The sequence below is a fragment of the Astatotilapia calliptera genome, chromosome 2 (genome assembly GCF_964374335.1).
Source record: "Astatotilapia calliptera chromosome 2, fAstCal68.1, whole genome shotgun sequence".
NCBI classification, from domain to species: domain Eukaryota; kingdom Metazoa; phylum Chordata; class Actinopteri; order Cichliformes; family Cichlidae; genus Astatotilapia; species Astatotilapia calliptera.
In genome coordinates, this window is record NC_137423.1 from 14424014 (window position 1) to 14443902 (window position 19889).

Below are 19889 nucleotides of genomic sequence, written 5' to 3' on the forward strand. Positions count from 1 at the left end.
GTTTAAATTCCTTTATTATTATTCCAGACTGCACCTCTCAGAAATTCCTCAGAAAGGCAGTAATGAAATAAAAATCCAGTTATGGGGATTTAATTGAACTGTAGGGTTTATCATTCCCATTAAAGCTTGTCTTTGTGATTGTGTTGTTGCAGACGCCGTCGAGGCCTCCGGCTCTATTCTGCAAAACAAGATTACAAGCTTTGTGCTTTTTATCGGCATTTGTTATAAATGCAGATGGTCGTTTAGTTTACGTGGCTTCGCCATCAGGAGGTGACCCAGCCAGAAATAGTTTGACTGGACAGGACAGAAACGTGATGAATATGAGAGCATCTGAAATGATTCCTTCATGTTTGCTTCTCCTCTCTGACCTTTCTGTTTGAATCATCTTTTCTTAGATCTTACATGTTGGACGTCCTCGTCACACAGTCCCTGCTAATAAAGTTTATTTATTCAAAGGACTTTCAGCTAAACACAGTCTGTCATCCTGACTAAACACAGTGCCTCCTCCTCCACCTCAGGGCTTCTTAATGCTTCTAAACTGCTCTGAATTATAGCCAACACAGCTCCGTGTGTGCGTGTGTGTGCAGGATTTACTGCAGGCAGAGGTGTACCGGCCTGTTCCAGAGCAGTGGATGGATGGAAAGCCTTCGCGGCCTTTCCCTCGTACTGAGGTTATTTATAGACGCGGACATTGACAGCGCAGAGACGAGGCGGCTGACTGACCGACTTTTTGTCTGCAGAGCTGTTAGTGGTGGTGTTTTCTGCCTTTGAGTGAATTACTGACTGACTGCTGTGCAGCTGCCTTTTTGTCCATCAGGTTATTAGTGGCATCACAGACAAACTGTGATGCCACTAATCAATAGCTGAAATTGATTTGTTGCACACACAAGTCCAGGATTTTACAGCTGACTGAGAGTGGCAAGCAATCACCTCGTCTCAGGATTTCTTTGTTTTGTCAAACTGCAGTAAGTGTGTGTGTGTGCGTCTGTCTGTCCAAGGTGTGTGAGCAGTGAAGCACAGTTTAAAACCTGCAGAGTGAAATCCATAGAATGTACTTAAGAAGATGGAAGTAAAGCTGATTTGGGGAGGGGGGGGGGGTGAATGCTCCATCATTTAGAATGTTAGAAATGATGAATATGATGGCCCATCGTCGGATAAAATAGATGATTTATGGCAGTTTTTTAACACCTGGATCAGTGTGATGTCATAGAGAGTGGCTATTTCTAATGAGGTCATCTCATTCATCCCACCTACAGTTGTCTTAGAGGGGGAGGAGCTAAAGCAGCATGTTTCAGACGGAGGATGAACTGGGAGGTGTGCTGTGCAGCTCCAAAGGTTCGGGCATGCTCAGCACGCGTCCGAAAATTTAACCCAGCTGTGACAAAATAAAACACAAAACACTAAATAAACCAAATCACCTGAAGCAGAAAGCTAACAGAAAGTAGACATTAACTGGACTAAAGTATAACCAAGAGACTCAAACTCCAGCAGATAATCCAAAACATAAGAGAGAATAAGTGGTTTTTGTTTGTGTGTGTGATGCTGCAGAGTGCGACATGTGTTAACATGTGCTAAAACACACAAAATCACCATCAGGTTTGTGATGGTGATAACAGATGCCGCCACATGCTCGTTACTAAATCAGGCTCATCCCACATTAGCAGACTCGTGCTGAAGCCACACCCACATTTCTCTATTTGAGGTCAGCCACTAACCAGAAGGTCAGTGGTTCGATCCTAGGCTGCTCCAGTCTGCATGCCAAATATCCTTGGGCAAGACCTCATGTTGCTCTCCGATGCATCCATCAGAGTGTGAATGTGTATGAATGGTAGACTACTTAGCACTTAGGTCAGAAAAAAGTGCTTGTGTGATTGGGTGAATGAATTAGTTGTATAAAGCGCTTTGAGTACTCAGACAGAGTAGAAAAGCGCTATATAAGAACATGTCCATTTCCCATTTCCGTACAGACCCCCATGCTTGCCCACAACCGTTAAGAAACGTGTAGGCGACACAGAATCACTCAGAGACAAGTGGTTCATCGAAAAGTGAAGGCTGTTTATGCTTTGAATGAAATGGGCTGTGTTTCTGACAACATGCGACTCATCAAATCAATAAAAATGTGAGCAAAACGTTATCAACCTCCTCTCTCTGAACTGCTGACTAGCACGAGCCCGCTGTAGCAATTGGTGAAGAAGATGAGAGTAACTGTCTGTGGTTTTTGTAAAAAGTTTGTCATCTTTATCTTGGTGAAATTGGAGGAGTGTGACTCGTCTGTGGGATCCGTGCTGCTGGATAAAGACAGTCACTTAACACAGAAAAAAGGAACAAAGACTCAGCAGGAGCTTAGAAATCAGTGAGGATTCATCCCAAAATCTCATGTTCTTCACTCAGACATGTACGTGTGTGTGTGTGTGTGTGTGTGTGTGTGTGTGTGTGTGTGTGTGTGTGTGTGTGTGTGTGTGCGTGTGTGTGTGTTCCTTTTCAGTGTGTGTGTTTCTTAGTAAGAAACACACACACTGAAAAGGAGCAGCTGATCGTGCACCACTGTGTGAAAAGCACACATGCAAACTCAGTCAAAGGGACGCAACAAACAATGGGGGGGAGTAACAGGAGCAGTGTAAGAGGACAGACTCACACACGCGAACGGGAACCAACAAACCTTTAATCAGCCAAACCTGAGGCACCAAACCCATAACATGAATGTAAGGTCACAGCACAGACACAAATCCTTCTTAAAACCAAAAACAAACCATGACACACCGTCCCGCTTCTCACCTGTGAGCTATTGGCCAGTCACAGTCCTCCCTGACCTCCCCAGGACAGCATGCATGTCTGACAGGTCAAACATGCATGCTGACTCTGATCAGAGTATTCTGAGAGGGTGTGCTGCAGGAGAAGAGCTTTAGTTTTAGACATTTATTCATCTTTAAAGACCTTAGAGTTTTAAATAGCCATGCTGTGGGAGGAGCCAGATAGGTGTGGACCCTGACTACAGGGACTAGTGGTCGCTGGGTAAAATGCTGCTTCCAGCTCGGGTCTAAGGACGCAGATGGAAGCACTGTGCTCTCTAAAATACATACTTCACATTCTTAAACCTGACAGGCTCCAATGGTTATGACCTCAGTCAGAGAGTAAGTGCTCTCAGTCAGTGCGTGCAACTCTGACAACGCATGGACATCCTCCTAATGTTTGCATTTATGATGAACTAACTGATCCCGCCTCTCTTTCTTCAGGAAAATCAAGACCAACTACTTCATCGTGTCGCTGGCGTTTGCCGACTTGCTCGTGTCGGTGCTGGTGATGCCGTTCGGCGCCATTGAGCTGGTCCACCAGCACTGGATCTACGGCGAGACCTTCTGTTTGGTGAGGACTTCTCTGGACGTTCTGCTCACCACCGCGTCGATACTACACCTGTGCTGCATCGCCCTGGACAGGTGAGACCGTCTGACTGTCTGTCCTCTGTGTGTGTGCGTGTCTGATCTGCTGGAATCTACCACTTAACCTGCACCACTCTCATTCTCATTGGTCGGGGTCTCTCGTGCATGTGTGCACATATACTGAATATAACGATTGGCTGCAGGCCACATCAAACCATTGGCTTTGATTGGCTGGCTCGAGGCTATCAATTCCCACACCTCTGATGGAGGGGCTCGTTTTCTGTTCTTAATTATTCGTCATCCTGCAGGAGACTGAGGTGTGTGTGTGTGTGTGTGTGTGTGTGTGTGTGTGTGTGTGTGTGTGTGTGTGTGCGCATGTGCGCATGTGCGAAAGAGAGAGAGGGCGTGAGAAATATTTTGACGGTTTTTCTCTGCTTTCACAGAAAAAGCAGCTCTTCTTTAATTTCAGGGTGAAGACATGTTTTAACCTTTAAGTCAAATATTCCTAGCTTGTGTTTTCTTGTCTTTTATTAAAGTTGCTTGTATCATGTTGTTTAGGATTTTGCAGACAGCTGGAGTGAACATCAGCATTTCTTCCTAACTTTTCAAACACAGTTTTAAATCCCACCAAAGTGATCCTGAGGGAACAAATTAAGCTGCACAGCCTCCTCCACCTGAAAGAGCTCTGAAAGTCAGAGTTTGTGGAATATGTATTTGGCTTCACTCGAACTTTGATCTAATCTAATGACGTTTGAAAGTAATCAGATGCTATCTGTGTACAAGTGTGAGCAGCAGCACTATTGAAATGAGTCTGTAGCAATCACAGCTAAGCAGTGAGATGTGGGTGAAAGCAGAGCTGCTGAGACAAAGCACAGTTAATCTTCACACGGACTCTGGGAAAAGATATAAAACCGGTTTCAGTGGCAAACACAGCCTAAATGTGTTTTTCAGCTCTGAAAATGCCATACATGACAAAGTTATGAGAAGGCTGGTAAAGTAACTTGAACTGCGACCCACTCCTGTGAAAATATTCACAGTATGAAGGGAACATTTTACATGTCTTCATTAGGTTATTGTACAAAGATTCAGCTGGTTGTGAGCGGGCCGAGGCTGGACTGTTTGGATTTGAATGATTTCACGTGGAGCAATCCTCATTACAAGTTGCTGTGTGGCCCTGCGGGCCGGTGCTGGATGCTGACGAGTGCTGTGCTGTGCATCATTCACTAATGATGTGTCCATAATCAGAAAACAGGCAGGACTCGGTGACCTGTCTGAGGCCTGCAGGCTGAATGCAGAATAAATGTTTAATGACTCTGACCGTTATTTATCTGTTTCACACCAGTGAGCTCCGTCTCTCACATGTGTGTGCATGTATTTTTAATGCAGAGCCACAAACAACAAAGGAGGAAATGGTTTCTTTATTAAATTATCTGGCTTCGGGAGTTTTGTATTCCTGTGTATGTACAGCTGTCTCTGCATCCTGGCACAGCTTCAATTACCAATTCATAGCAAGGCAATCACCCCTCGTTACCCTCGAGTGCCCCGTCCCCTGTGTATGATCAAATCTACTGTGCCCTGCATTTTCCTCCCCTACCTGCTAATTAGCTGCACACACACTTCCTGCTTTTAATGTGAGTGACAAAGTGCATCAGTCTGTTCAGCTTCTCGATTATAAAGTTCCTGTTGTTCCACACGCGGCCAGCCGAGTCTGTGTTTTCCTAACAGTAGCTAGATGGTAAATGGACTGACTCTTATATAGCGCTTTTCTACTCTCCCGGAGTACTCAAAGCGCTCTATACAACATGCCTCATTCACCCAATCTCACAAGCACTTTATCTATACGTAGTGCTTTCTAAGTACATTCACACACATTCATACTCCGATGGATGCATCAGAGAGCAAGTTGGGGTTAGTATCTTGCCCAAGGATACTTGACATGCAGACTGGAGGAGCCAGGGATCGAACCACCGAGCTTCCGATCAGTAGGTGACCTGCTCTACCTCCTGAGCTACAGCCACCCCACTGAAGTGCACACGCTACAAATCGCATACGTGACACAACCGTCCGCACGTGTGAAAACATACCGTCATTTTGATTAAGAGTTACAGGTAATGTGATAATTAATGAGAAAGGCTGGTGAGCTTTAATAACATGTCATTACTGTAAGAAGAGGCAGTTGCTTCAGAGCAGTTTGTAAACCGTAGAGCAATAATCACAGGTTGTCGTGTGTCTGCCTGTTGCGCTGAAAACCTGACGGATGTCACAGTGTGAAAGTGCAGCAGTTTTCTATCCGTCAGGCAGAGAGAGGCTGGAGCTCCATATGGTGCCCAGATTAAATGTTCCTCTGATACTGTGTAGGTAACATCCCACAAACAGACACATGGACAGAGGACAGCAGAAACAAATGTGAGCACTGGTTCCGTTACAACAACTGGAAAGCAGAAATTCTTCATATGCAGTTTTACTTCATATGAAGTGTTATTCTGTAAAACATGTAACGTAGCGTCTGCTAGCACACTTTAGCCCCAACAACAAACCTCTTCATGAACCAACGGGTCAGCTGTGCCCCGTTGTCTCGGAGGCACACTCCTTTCGAGGTAGAAATCAAGTGTGTCAGAAAAACATTTATCGACAATGTGAATGTGTAGAATAACCATGGCACGGAAACTGAAGTAGAAACTGTGGAGCTGAACCAGAGGGTCCTCATTTATAGTGAGCATGAATATATACACCTGATAGGGAATGTTGTAAAGTACAGCTGAGCTCATGTTGAAGCCGCGGTGGGGCACAGTCTGCAGGTTCTTATAAAAGCAGTAATCCTGTCCAGTAGGTCCAAGTTTGGGCAAAGCACGCCGATGCTCTCTGGTCTCAGGGTGTCACATGTTGTTCTGGACTCTGAGGGTTAGCCTTTTTTGGAAATGCATAAAAGTTAACCTGGAGGCTTGCTTTTGGTTTTTCAGTTGCTTTGGCTTAAGTTGCATTAATCACTGTGAACTATCCTCACTATGTGATCACCCGGGGGGGGGGGCACTCGGGCAGAGTTTCCTGACTAAACTTCAGTATTTGATGTTCTGGGAATGCTAATGTGAGCCAGTGTGCTGCTCTGTAGAAACAGCAGAGGTGGTTCGTTACAGGAGGAATCAGAAAATGGAAAAAGCCTGTGATCCAACAGCTTTAGGTCCTCCTTCAGCCGCAGTAACTCACAGTGATGGTTCCTGCGAGACGTCATCAGTCTCTCTTATCACTGTGCAGGAGTTTTGGTCCGCTCCTCTTCACAGCGTAGCTTCAGGACTGGACTTCTCCTGCTGTGCTGTCATGAACTTTAACCTGCTAACTGACAGCTACAGATCTGAGGTTGTGCTCCTGGGTTTTTGTCTTTGCACTGTCTGAGGATGGGCTGAATGTGTTGCGACGTCCACGATACCTAACCTCAGCTTTTATAGACGTGTTCACTGCTGATGATCAGCTAATTTTGATTAGCAGCTGCTCCTTTCCCTCCTAATTCCCATGGCAGCGCAGCGATGGACATAGTTTTTCACAGGACTAGGGGCTCTGGTTCTGCAGGGGGGAGGGGTGCTCTGGTTCTGGCTCTGCTTTCAATAAAAGAATGCTGAACAGAAACTTGTAACCTGAATCGCTCCCACGGCTCGCTGAGATGCTGTACAGAGGCAAAAGCATGTTCCACTGTGCAGAAACCTGTGGAGCAAGTTGGATTTCACAGGAAGAACTTTGACCCGGGCTGAGCTCAGTGCTAATCGTGAGTCTAGTAGAAAGAAACCAGGCTGGGGGGGAGAGTCAGTGCTCCTGCAGCTCAAACAACCATCACATCGTGTGGGGAGAAGTGAGCTAGCAGCAGACGGAAAACCACTACAGAGAGGGAAGATCTTCTGTTGCACCTAAAAAGATGTCAGATGTCAGACCAGAGAAGTTATGAATTATAAATCTGTGATAGAAGCGTCTGCTGACTGCATGTGTGGAAGGAAGCATAAACACAGCAGGAACACAACAGAATGTCCATGAAAGAAACGCAAATGTCTCCATCTTAACGTATCATTTTTCCCCTTTGTTTTTTGCTACATTCATACGTAGAAAATATGATGAAGTGATGAAAGACAGATGAAAGATGCAGAGATGTTTTATCTTCCATCTGTGAAAAAATTACTTTTCATTTCTCCTTTCAGCTTTAAAATTATTAACATTTAATTTTTCACGTGTTTATGACACACAGACAGGCAGAGTGTATGTTTGCCTCCAGCGAATCGTTTTTATGGGGCGACTCGGCCAAACCTTCATAGAAATACACGTCTTGTTATTTTTTTCTGCTTTGCTAAAGGTATTTCATGTTCTGGGTCGCTCACTCATTATCGTTCATTTGTCCAGACATGACCGACAGCCATGTAGAAGCTGCACAAGCTTCTTGACCTCACAGATAATCAGGCTCATTGTACATAACCCCCTTTAGATTCCAGGCACACCTGTACAGGCCATCTGGACTGGCTCTCCATCTGAAGGGTCTGAATAAGCTGAGAGTTGAATCCAGCGATGAGGAGGCACGGTCAGCTCCTAGCTGTCTTCATCTGAGCGCCTGCCCTGCTTCCTCTCCTCTTAATGATGTAAGCTCTAGCCGTGATGCTGGGTTATTGCTTTAGTGGCGAGGATACAGGCCCCAAGGATCATTTTTATTGGCTGGAATGACTGTTAGATGTTACAGACACAAACCGAATCCTGAACTGTTATTCACAGAATTACAAGGTTAATGTGCACAGTTCACTGTTTAAGCATTTAAACATTTAAGCATCGAGTCTAATTATAAATCGTTATATCATCACATCAGAAATCACTACTTTAACATAACAGCTATGAGCTACGAGGATGTCTCTGTGGTGGGGCGTGGTCATCCGCAATCACGCCCACCGAGTTAAGACATTCAGGGTTGTTGGGGTGTGTGGTGGCAAGGAGTATGTGCGGCCTGCAGCTGAGAGCTGTAGTCGCACTGTGTGAATAAAGTTGGCTCTCAAATCACACCTCTGGACCCGTCATCTTTGCCACAGTCTTACACTAAATGTGGAGGGAGGAAGAGAGCTTCATATCCCAGCCAGTGTATAATTAGGTCCATCCAGAGTCCTCGAGCCTTCAGGGTCATTAGTCCGCTGTGGACGAATATGCAGCAGCTGTTTGTTGAAGGCTGGTCCTCCTGGTCCTGCACACATCTCAGCCGTCCTTGATGATTTTATTCAGACTCTCTCAGAGCTCGTCCTGAGCTGGACCTCTGGACCATGTTTGTGCTGTTGGAGCCCTTCGGAATATTTTAATGACATCATGTGACCAATAACGGGGCTGCTGTGATGTCACTGTACTAACAGACCGTCCAAGAAATCTGAGCTCCGGTTTTGGGATTTTGTTTGAATAAACTGGGAGATATCCATGATTTTGCTTAGCGGTACAGTCTGTGGTTCCAGCTTCAAGCTAGTGTCTGATCACTGTATCACTCCATCCTCTCCACAAACAAGATCCTTCCAGAAAACTCCCAGTGTGGGGTAAAGCACTAACTGACAGACGACTACACCCGTCTTTATACGCAGGAAGTTTGTACGTGGAAGTGCTTGAACTGAGACACAGCACCTGTTTCCAGAAGGCCACCAGAAAGAAAAGCACAGGTGTGGCTAATAACATGGATTACAGAGAAGCTGGAATAAAACTAGAGTTGCCCACTGTTCACTGGCTGTGGCAGTAATCCATGACAGCTTGACTGGAGTCACCCGGATCCAAGCGAAATGGAATTCAGCCATTATCCAGTCATTTATATTTGAGCTTAACTTGTCCAAACATGTTGAGTGAACGGAGACATTTGAACAGCAGCTGGATTCTTCTTCCGTCAGCCTGAAACAGGTCAGAGGTCACCATGGCTGCTGGAAGAACCAAATAAAGCTGAGATTCTGAAAACACTCAAGTTCAAACAGAAGCTGTGTGTGTGCGGGTTGGAGGGGTGCAACAAAAAGAATATTAGACATCAAGTGTTTCGCCAATTTTACAAAAATATATATTTGAAGGGAGCTGGAGAAGAAAAGAAGAGAAAAGAAGAGAGCAGCTGCACAAGAAAGCTTCTTATTCATCTGCTGAGCTGAAAAGAAGTGAATGAAGACTAAAAATAGCAGAAACACCTCGAGGACGATGCTACGAGTAAAAGGCACAAAAACACTCAGAGCTGAATCAAATCATTTTAAACAACAGGATAGAGAACAGTCTCTATCATCATGAATTCTGCTTTCACAGAATCTGATCAAAGATGTCATCACATTAACACATTAAACAGATCTCAGTCTTATAATATTACTGGAAAGTTTTGCTGTCAGTGGTTTGTGAATGATCCAGTCTGAAAGCAAGTTGGTCATGTTCATGACCAATGTAAAAGTAATCTATTACACACAATTTACTTTTACTTAAAAGCAATGTAGGATAGTACTTAAGTAATCAAAGAGAAAGTAATTTCTTACATTACTTTTTATTACTCCATAAAATGACCTGATGCTACCTGATTTTCCCAATGAACTAAAAGCAAATATGAAATCATCCAAAAAGACTTCAGAGATGTCGTCATGGTGATTCTGCTGTAGAAAACCTGCACAGGTAGAAATGAGGCTGACTGCTCAGCTCTGCCTCTGTTACCTGCTGAAGTTCAGGCTCTGGCTGCTGGGCTGGGGTCTGCATACACTCGGGGTTCTTGGTTAGCTTAGCATTAGCATGCGGTCAGCACAGATGTTTCTGTCCTGGACAAAGTTCGCACTTCACATCTCAAATTTGTCCTTAATGCTATAAAAAATTGTAACCTCAGCGCTGTCAATCGTGAGCTGAAATCAGCTGATTGCAGCAGCTGCCCACCTGACGTTCAGACACGTAACTGAAGAACCTTTGTAACGTGAGTAACAACATAATTGTAACTGTAGTGTGGTTTCTGAATTCATCACTGGAAAATGTAATGTGATTACACCCCCAGCTGTGTCAGTCACATAACTCATGAAAGTAACACAGTGTTCAGAGATCATCCAGCCCAATGACCATCAAAGCCTCAATGAGAGGCAATAAGAGCAGCTGGTCTGAGCCTGCTGTAATCATCCATGACATCCAGGACTGTTATTATATATTTATCTACATTGATTCATGTGAAATGTGTTATTCATGGAGACTCCCTGGTGAAGTCAGTCCATAGAAATCAATACTAAAGTGGATTTAAATTATTCTTGCGTTTTTAGATGATTTCATTTGTGCTGAATTTTACAGTCATTTTATTTTTGTCTGCACAGCAGAATGAGGTTTCTCAGGTTGCTGTGGGCCAAGGAGAGGAAATCTATAGCGAGGTCTTAAAGCAAAGCATCATACTTTTTTTATTGAAAACTTCATTGCTCTCAGACACGTGTATCTTCGGAGTAGCAGGAAATTGTCTTAAAGCTGTTTTCCTATTTTTACATTTCCATCCGAGAAGATACGCATGTGAAGGAACATTTGGCGGCATGCAGGTTTGCTTGTTTCCAGAAATCAGCTCTGATATTCTCAAATAAATGATGAATTAAAATGTAGAAAATAAACAGGGGGAGTGAATTGGAGGCCCGCGGTCACGACATTTAACTGCACTGTGTGTCTTTGTGCCCACTGTTGGCTCTTTGTGTGTATTTCAGCTTTCATACAATACCGGAATTGACAGTGGAGCTGGACACACCGGGGAGCTGTGTCACTCAGACCTCCACATCCACACTTAAATAATCAATCTGCAACCTTTCTCCACGACTATTTTAGGGATTCAGATAGAAAAGGCCCTATTGACCTTTTTTAATGCCACTGCACATGCAGACCACACTCTCACTCCAAATTACCGATGGCTGTGAAATGCCAGTTGCCGCAAGTAGGTAATGAGGGAGGATCACAGCAGAGGAGGCAGAAATAAAATGTCCACAGAATACAGCTGTGATACAGCAGCAGAGCAGCCTCAGTCAGACTTATGAGGACACACAAAGGTCACAGAAATACCAAGTTTGGAGTTCAGCGGACAAACCACAGTCAGGCTGGGCGCTGATTATTTCTAGAAGCTGCAATATTTGCTTTTTTATCACTTTGGAGCAATACAGCATCGACACGCAGCAGCTGAGCACAAACCTGAGCTCCAGCCAAAACTGAGTGATGGCGAAGTCTGTGACCCACACCGCACTGTGCACACCACAGAAACACTCAGTGACAGTACATGAATATTTGAAATAAAAAAGTTTATGCTGTGTGTAAACATCTGCATGTTCTTGTCTCCGTCACAGCTGGAACAAGCAGAACAAGCCTGTGTGTGTCAAAATGTGAGAGCACAAGATTGTGTCATCACACGCTGTGGAGTCAAGTAGAAGTCGTACACGTTTACTAACCTGATCAATGAAAGCTTTGATTCCACCATCATAGAGAAAAGTTTTCTGTGTGTTTGCTGCTTGAAACAAGCTTGACAAATGCTGAGGGTGAACTCAGGAGTGGAGCAGATCTAAACATTTAACACTAAACAAGTGAAAACGCATCCAGTGGGACCTCAGAGCTGGGAGCTCAGCTAGAAAGGTGCGAGGGATGGCGTGACAAAGACAAGAGGGAGACAGACACAGTAAATGCACAGCAAGGCAGGAAACAAGGCAGGAACAAACCAGGGACAACAAGACAGAGGAAGCAAAACTGAAAATAATGCACATGAGGTGAGGGACTATCAAAACAAAACAGGAAGTAACTAATATAAACACCGGGACTAAGACACATGGGCTTGGCACAGAAACAGAGGTGAACAGGCATGGAGACATGAGTGACTGGCACAGAGAGACTGACCAGGGAACAACGGGAACTCAAGGAAGAGGAGAACAAGACGTCTTGATGCATTCTCAATCATCCAGGGAAGTAAATCTCCAAAAAGTTGATTCTGTTCATCTGGACGTAGCGTTTTGTGGGAGAAACGTTTCATCACTCATCCAAGTGACTTCTTCAGTCTCAGCTGACTGCAGGTTTCCCCAATCTTATAAACAGTACATTTGCATAATGACTGAAACCAGCCCACTGAAGGAACAATGGGCTGGGAGGTCAGTTCCTTAATCTTAATTATGCAAATTCTCATGACCATTGATCAATGGTTCCATCTGCCTCCATAATGACATCTCTCACCTTCTCAACAAAATCCAGGGTGTTCTGGATGTGGTGTTCAGAGCTGCCCACCAGCGGGTTGAGGATCGAAGCCAGAAACTTGGAGATGTTATAGGTGACAGAGTTGATCATCCAGACAATTGGTCTTAAAGGTGCACCCTGTTTATGTATTTTTGGTAAACCATACGGACTTGGTGTAGATTCCCCTGGGTATAGCCTGTGGTACGAGGTCCGGTCAATAGCCTTGTCTTGTTCTAACTGCTTCAGACAGTCTATCACCCTCTTCCTGTAACCACTTACTTGGTCTTGTTTCAGGGGCTCATAAGTATTTTCGTCACTGAGTTGTGACAAAATTTTCTCATAATAGTCTTTCTGGTTTAGCAGTACTGTGCACCTACCCTTGTCTGCCGGAAGGATGATAATGTTGTTGTCATCACTAAGTGATGTGAGTGCCTTCCTCTCCTCCATGGTGATGTTGGATGCTGGGGGCTTTACATTGCTGAGACAGGCCGAAACCTTCGTCCGTAGTTGCTCTGTTTCCACTTCTGCAATATTGTTGTTACGAATTGCTGTTTCTATGGCTGCGATCAGCTCCACTAGTGGGATTTGTCTCGGTGTTATAGCAAAATTCAGCCCTTTAGCAAGGATGTTTTTCTCTGTTTGGGTGAGCTGTCTGTCAGACAAATTCTTCACCCACTTGTCCACATCCTCGGTGTTGCATCCTTGTCTCTTCTGGTCGCTGAGGACACTCTCCGTATTTTGCGGCGGTTTCTGACGTACAACAAGTAAGTCAGTGGGTTTTGGTCAGTGGTTGTTGATCAATGGTCATGAGAATTTGCATAATTAAGATTAAGGAACTGACCTCCCAGCCCATTGTTCCTCAGTGGGCTGGTTTCAGTCATTATGCAAATGTACTGTTTATAAGATTGGGGAAACCTGCAGTCAGCTGAGACTGAAGAAGTCACTTGGATGAGTGACGAAACGTGTCTCCCACAAAACGCTACGTCCAGATGAACTGAATCAACTTTTTGGAGGAGAACAAGACGACTAGACCGGGGAGAGACAAAAGGAAAAAGTAGATGAGACGGGGACACAAAGAAACATGGAAGGGAATGACAAGAGACACGAGGCTTAAACTATACACAGGCACAGGAGACAAACGTCTACTAACGGACAACACGAAGTAACAAAACCTGGAATCACAAGCAGGCGATTACTAGACAACGCACAGAGAACACGGGGAAACATGATAACGAAAACAACTGAGAACAAAACCCAGATAAGAGAAACTCTAAACACTAAGAAATGATGTGAGAATCAGAATCAGAAAAGGTTTTATTGCCAAATGTTGAGCAGGTTTACAACATTAGGAAATTGCTGCGGTGATTAGTGCAAACATACTGTCATATAACGCTTAAATAGACATGAAAATAAAAATAAGAATAAGAATTAAAAGTACTAAGTAGATAGATATATACATGACTGCAGGTGGTGATCAGTGCCAAACATGGAATGATGCAGTGACACAGCGTAGGGTCATGTGTTAGTGGCGGGGACAGTCATGTGGTTATTGTTCATGTGTCCAACAGCAGAGGGGAAGAAACTGTTCTTATGGCGAGAGGTTCTGGTGCGAATGGACCGGAGCCTCCTGCCTGAGGGGAGCAGGTCAAACAGACTGTGTCCAGGGTGAGAAGGGTCAGCTGAGATCCGAGCTGCACGCCACAGTGTCCTGGAGGTGTACAGGTCCTGCAGAGATGGGAGTCTGCAGCCAATTACCTTCTCAGCAGAGCGCACAACATGCTGCAGTCTCTGTTTGTCCCTGATAGTGGCTCCAGCGTACCACACGGTGATGGAGGAGGTGAGGATGGACTCGATGATTGCAGTGTAGAATTGCATCATTGTCCGTGTTGGCAGGTTGAATTTCTTCAGCTGCCTCAGGAAGTACATCCTCTGCTGGGCTTTCTTAATGACGGAGGTGATGGTGGGCTCCCACTTCAGGTCCTGAGTGATGGTGGTACCCAGGAAGCGGAATGAGTCCACAGAGGTGATGAGGGTGTCAGTCAGGATGATGGGGGGAGTGGGGCTGTGTGCTTCCTGAAGTCCACAGTAATCTCCACTGTCTTCTGGGCATTCAGCACCAGGTTGTTGTGGCTGCACCAGGACACCAGACGTTCAACCTCCCTCCTGTAGGCAGACTCATCCCCGTCCGAGATGAGTCCAATAACGGTGGTGTCATCTGCAAACTTGATTAGCTTGACAGACTGGTGGGTGGAGGTGCAGCAGTTGGTGTACAGGGAGAAGAGCAGAGGAGAAAGAACACAGCCCTGAGGGGAGCCAGTGCTGATGGTCCGGGAGTCCGAGACATTCTTTCCCAGCCTCACATGCTGCTTCCTGTCCGTCAGGAAGTCAGTGATCCACCGGCAGATGGGATCAGGCACATTAATCTGGGAAAGCTTGCCTTGGAGATGGTCTGGAAGGATGGTGTTGAAGGCAGAGCTGAAGTCCACAAACAGGATCCTGGCGTAGGTTCCTGGGGAGTCCAGATGCTGCAGGATGAAGTGTAGGGCCATGTTGATGGCGTCATCTACAGACCGTTTGGCTCTGTATGCAAACTGCAGGGGGTCCAGGAGGGGAGCCGTGAGGGTCTTGAGGTAGGAGAGAACCAGGCGCTCAAATGTCAACCTGACACAGAGGGACGAGAGACCAAATACAGAAATGGGATTAGACAGGAGTACTCTCAAAAAACAGAAAAACCAGGAAATTCACACACAACAAGCTGGATGTAGCTATGTAAATACACACACACACACACACACACACACACACACAGATTAAGCACACTTTAATAATCCCTGAGGAAAGACAATAAAAACAGTAACAGGCTGAACTATTTAAATAATACTTTATATTACAAAGTTTACAAAGTATAACAAAGAGCTCTAATATATATACAAATATTTCAAATTAAATATCAAGAATATTACAGAGCTGAAATATATAAGTGTGGCAGGGCATGGTCTGTGGTGCAGCTGTGGGGGAGGCGGACACACCTGAGCAGCATCAGCAATCACACTCTGCTTAAAGCAGAATGAACTGGGTCCTGGGGGCGTCGTTGTTGTTGGTGTGTTTGGCTGGCAACTGAAAAGCTGCAGTTGCGTGTAAGTTATGACAACCGGAAATAAAAGAAAGTGTTGAAAAGTCAACGTGTGCAATATGTGGCCCTGTCTGCTACGTCTGTTACAATAAGATTGACATGTTACTTTACCCTGTAAAACTTGTGGGCATGTGCAAAAACTATTGCAGTATACTGATTGGTTAAACTGCTATTTTATCACCTGAATATCAAACACCACCTTTAACGCAACAGCTTAAATCAAGTAGAAGAACTCATGGGAGTCTTCTGTTCTGTATTCCTCGTATTTCTGACTTCTAGTTATATTTTTGGACTTTTACAGCATTCTCTTATTTGTTGGTGGTCTGCATTTCCCTCTTCAGTTCTTATTGTTCACTTGCTGTTGCATTTCTGATAATTGAGTACGCCTCTGTCTTGTTTCCTCCCAGCTGTGGTCAATCCTCATTACTCCTCAGTGCGTGAGGGTGTCTGCTTACCCTCACTGTGTGTTTTCGGGTTCCTGTTTCTGGGTCTTCACCTTCTAACCATCCACACAAGACTGCAGACTCTGCAGCTTCAGCACAGCAAGAAGTTTTACACCTGAAACAAACATACGGCGGCTCACAGAAGCACTTTGTGTGCAGGAGGTCAGGAGGTCCATTTTGGTTGGTTGACTTTATCTGTTTCCTGTCACGGTGGAACAGGCGTGAGCTCAGTGACCAGATAAAAGTGCAGATATGGAGGCTTTGTTCCCATGAGGAACACCACATCTGTCATCAGAGCTTTGATAAAAGGATTAATCAGCCTCTTTATCCTCATCCTTCTCATTTCTCTTTTCCTCTTCCTCCTTTGTTTTTATCTTTACTTCCTTTTTTAATAGCTTCCTCTCCTTCCTTTGGTTTCATGTCTCTCCCAGTCTGTTGCTTAGAGTGAGACGTGGAGCTTCCCTCAAGTGTGTGAAGAGGCAGAAGTTTGATTGAACATCACAGGGAGGAGTTTGTGTTTAATAGGGCAGGGTTAGAGTTAGGCCAGAATCATCATTATTATTGATTTTAAATAATATTTAAAGGAATACCCCACGACAGGCCCAGCCCCCTGTGTGCAGTGTTGGGTTACTGGCAGATGCAGCAGAGGATCCGGGTTTGTGCCTCTGGGAGACAAGTGGCTGAACGGTGTGAAGAAAAGGCCTCAGATGGTCGTGATGGTGTCAGCATGGCTCCTCTGGTCTTCAGCTGAGCCTTCGGGATGCAGAATGGGGCAATAAAACTGTGATCGAAGGGTGGGATCAAAGCAGAACAGATGGAGGACAAAAGCAGAAAGGCGAGACGTGAGGGCTGGATGAGAGAAGAGGTACAGAGATGATGATGATGGATGATGATGAGAGACAGGCTCAAAGAAAGACAGAGTGGAAAGAGACATTACGGGAAGGTAATGGGAACCGTTTCATTGCTGAAGTCAGTGCTAATTGGTGGCTTTTATTCGCGGTTAGCATGTTTTTGTAAATGCAGGATGGTGGAAATGTCCTCTTGTCTCGCTCTCTGAAACTGGAAAACAGAGCCAGGAGGTCGGGGGGACAGAAGCCAGTTTATTCACAGTGACTCTTTGTGTTTTTGGCTCTATTCATGGATTTGCTCATTTATTCCAGGCAACAGAAAATAAAATCAGAGATGCTCGGACTTGTCGATTCCTTTAACTTTCACCTGCTCTACCTCTGCTCTACCTATCGAACCATTTCACAGCTCGCTTCCTTTTCTTCTTCTTCTCTTTGTCAGGTTTGGGGTGAAACTGTGTGTTTGTGGCAATTTTTAATAAGTGTGTGTGAGTCGGATTCCTGTAATCATACTTACGCTCTCTCTCTGTCATCTCCCTGCAGATACTACGCTATCTGCTGCCAGCCTCTGGTCTACCGGAACAAAATGACGCCCATGCGAGTGGCTTTAATGATCGGCGGCTGCTGGGTCATTCCCACTTTCATCTCCTTCCTGCCCATCATGCAGGGCTGGAACAGTATCGGCATCGACCACCTGGTGAGTGCTGCGGGCTGGCGTCCGCGTGGGAGGGGGGATCTTTTTCACAAGTTCGTGGAAGTGAAAGCTGCCCGAGGAGACACAAAGACGAGCCAAAGATGGAAAAAAGCTGAACAAAATATGTTTAGCATAAACATTTTAAAAAATGGGATTCTGGGAAGTTTTGTTTACACAAAGAAGAAATGCTTCATGCGTCACTGTGGCAACAACAACAACAACAGCATATCAGACACAGAGACAGACAGACGAGGCTGCCGACACCACAGACACAGGGTCGAGTTGTGTTTGAGTTCAGTTTAAGATCCGCTGTGACACAAGCGCCATGCAAAGAACGGAAACAAAATGACGCGCTCACAGATTCAGTCTGGACAAACGGGTTTCACTCACTCTTTGAGGCTTTCAGGAAAAAACTTGTCCCTTTAAATGTTTATTTCTTCTTGCCCTCTGAAAGTTTTCCATCTGAAAAAGAAAATTCATAAAATCACTGAGTTCCTAAACACTGAGATGAGCGCCCGGGACACTCTGGAAACACTAATTTTCCCTGGAACATCCCAGAATATTTACACGTGTGTTTCCCTCCCACCAGCCTACATATTCCTGTGTATTATACTGTGGATGATTAACATCCAGATGTAAGACAGATGAAAACAGTGTGAGCAGAGAGGTCAGTGTGGAGCTCAGCTGCCTGACGATGACCACACCTTACCTGTCTCAGGTGTAAGAACTCTCTGATCTTCTCTCCGCGTGTCGGGAATAACTGACTGAGTATTAATGAGGTCACAGCTTTGGTGTCATGTGCAGAAACGTGGGCATCTCTGACTTCAGAGGTACACCTGTGAAGCTGCAGGTGAGGCTCACTGATGTGAAGGCCACATTCAGCAGCTCGATGACCTCTGACCCCTCAGTGTATATCCATGAAGTCATTAGAATAGTTCCTGAGACCAGCATCACTGCCTTCTGATGCACATGCAGTCATTCTGACTATAAGCTGCCTTAAATATGGAGAATGCTCTGAGTTCAGGGGTAAAAAGTTAACCTTACTGCCAAACCTCTGCTTTGTAAGCATGTCAGATACAGTGGGGCAAAAAAGTATTTAGTCAGCCACCGATTGTGCAAGTTCCCCCACTTAAAATGATGACAGAGGTCAGTAATTTGCACCAGAGGTACACTTCAACTGTGAGAGACAGAATGTGAAAAAAAAATCCATGAATTCACATGGTAGGATTTGTAAAGAATTTATTCATAAATTAGGGTGGAAAATAAGTATTTGGTCACCTCAAACAAGGAAAATCTCTGGCTCTCACAGACCTGTAACGTCTTCTGTAAGAAGCTTTTCTGTCCCCCACTCGTTACCTGTATGAATGGCACCTGTTTGAACTCATCATCTGTATAAAAGACACCTGTCCACAGCCTCAAACAGTCAGACTCCAAACTCTGCCATGGCCAAGACCAAAGAGCTTTTGAAGGACACCAGGAAAAGTATTGTAGACCTGCACCAGACTGGGAAGAGTGAATCTACAATAGGCAAGCAGCTTGGTGTGAAAAAATCAACTGTGGGAGCAATCATCAGAAAATGGAAGACATACAAGACCACTGATAATCTCCCTCGATCTGGGGCTCCACGCAAGATCTCATCCCGTGGGGTCAAAATGATCATGAGAACGGTGAGCAAAGATCCCAGAACCACACGGGGGGACCTGGTGAATGACCTGCAGAGAGCTGGGACCAAAGTAACAAAGGTCACCATCAGTAACACACTACAACGGCAGGGAATCAAATCCCGCAGTGCCAGACGTGTTCCGCTGCTGAAGCCAGTGCATGTCCAGGCCCGTCTGAAGTTTGCCAGAGAGCACATGGATGATACAGCAGAGGATTGGGAGAATGTCATGTGGTCAGATGAAACCAAAGTAGAACTTTTTGGTATAAACTCAACTCGTCGTGTTTGGAGGAAGAAGAATACTGAGTTGCATCCCAAGAACACCATACCTACTGTGAAGCATGGGGGTGGAAACATCATGCTATGGGGCTGTTTTTCTGCCAAGGGGACAGGACGACTGATCCGTGTTAAGGACAGAATGAATGGGGCCATGTATCGTGAGATTTTGAGCCAAAACCTCCTTCCATCAGTGAGAACTTTGAAGATGAAACGAGGCTGGGTCTTCCAACATGACAATGATCCAAAACACACCGCCCGGGCAACAAAGGAGTGGCTCCGTAAGAAGC

At 45.1% G+C, this 19889-nt stretch overlaps 1 protein-coding gene across 4 annotated transcripts in view; it reads left to right on the forward strand.

The window, feature by feature from the left end:
- Positions 1–19889, forward strand: part of htr4 (5-hydroxytryptamine receptor 4) — a 163110-nt gene that overhangs the window by 94632 nt on the left and 48589 nt on the right. For all 4 annotated transcript variants that reach the window (XM_026185333.2, XM_080309274.1, XM_080309271.1 and 1 more), the window contains exons 4-5: positions 3234–3434; positions 17513–17666. In XM_026185333.2, the coding sequence (XP_026041118.1) occupies positions 3234–3434; positions 17513–17666 (355 nt within the window). The remainder of the gene's footprint in view (positions 1–3233; positions 3435–17512; positions 17667–19889) is intronic.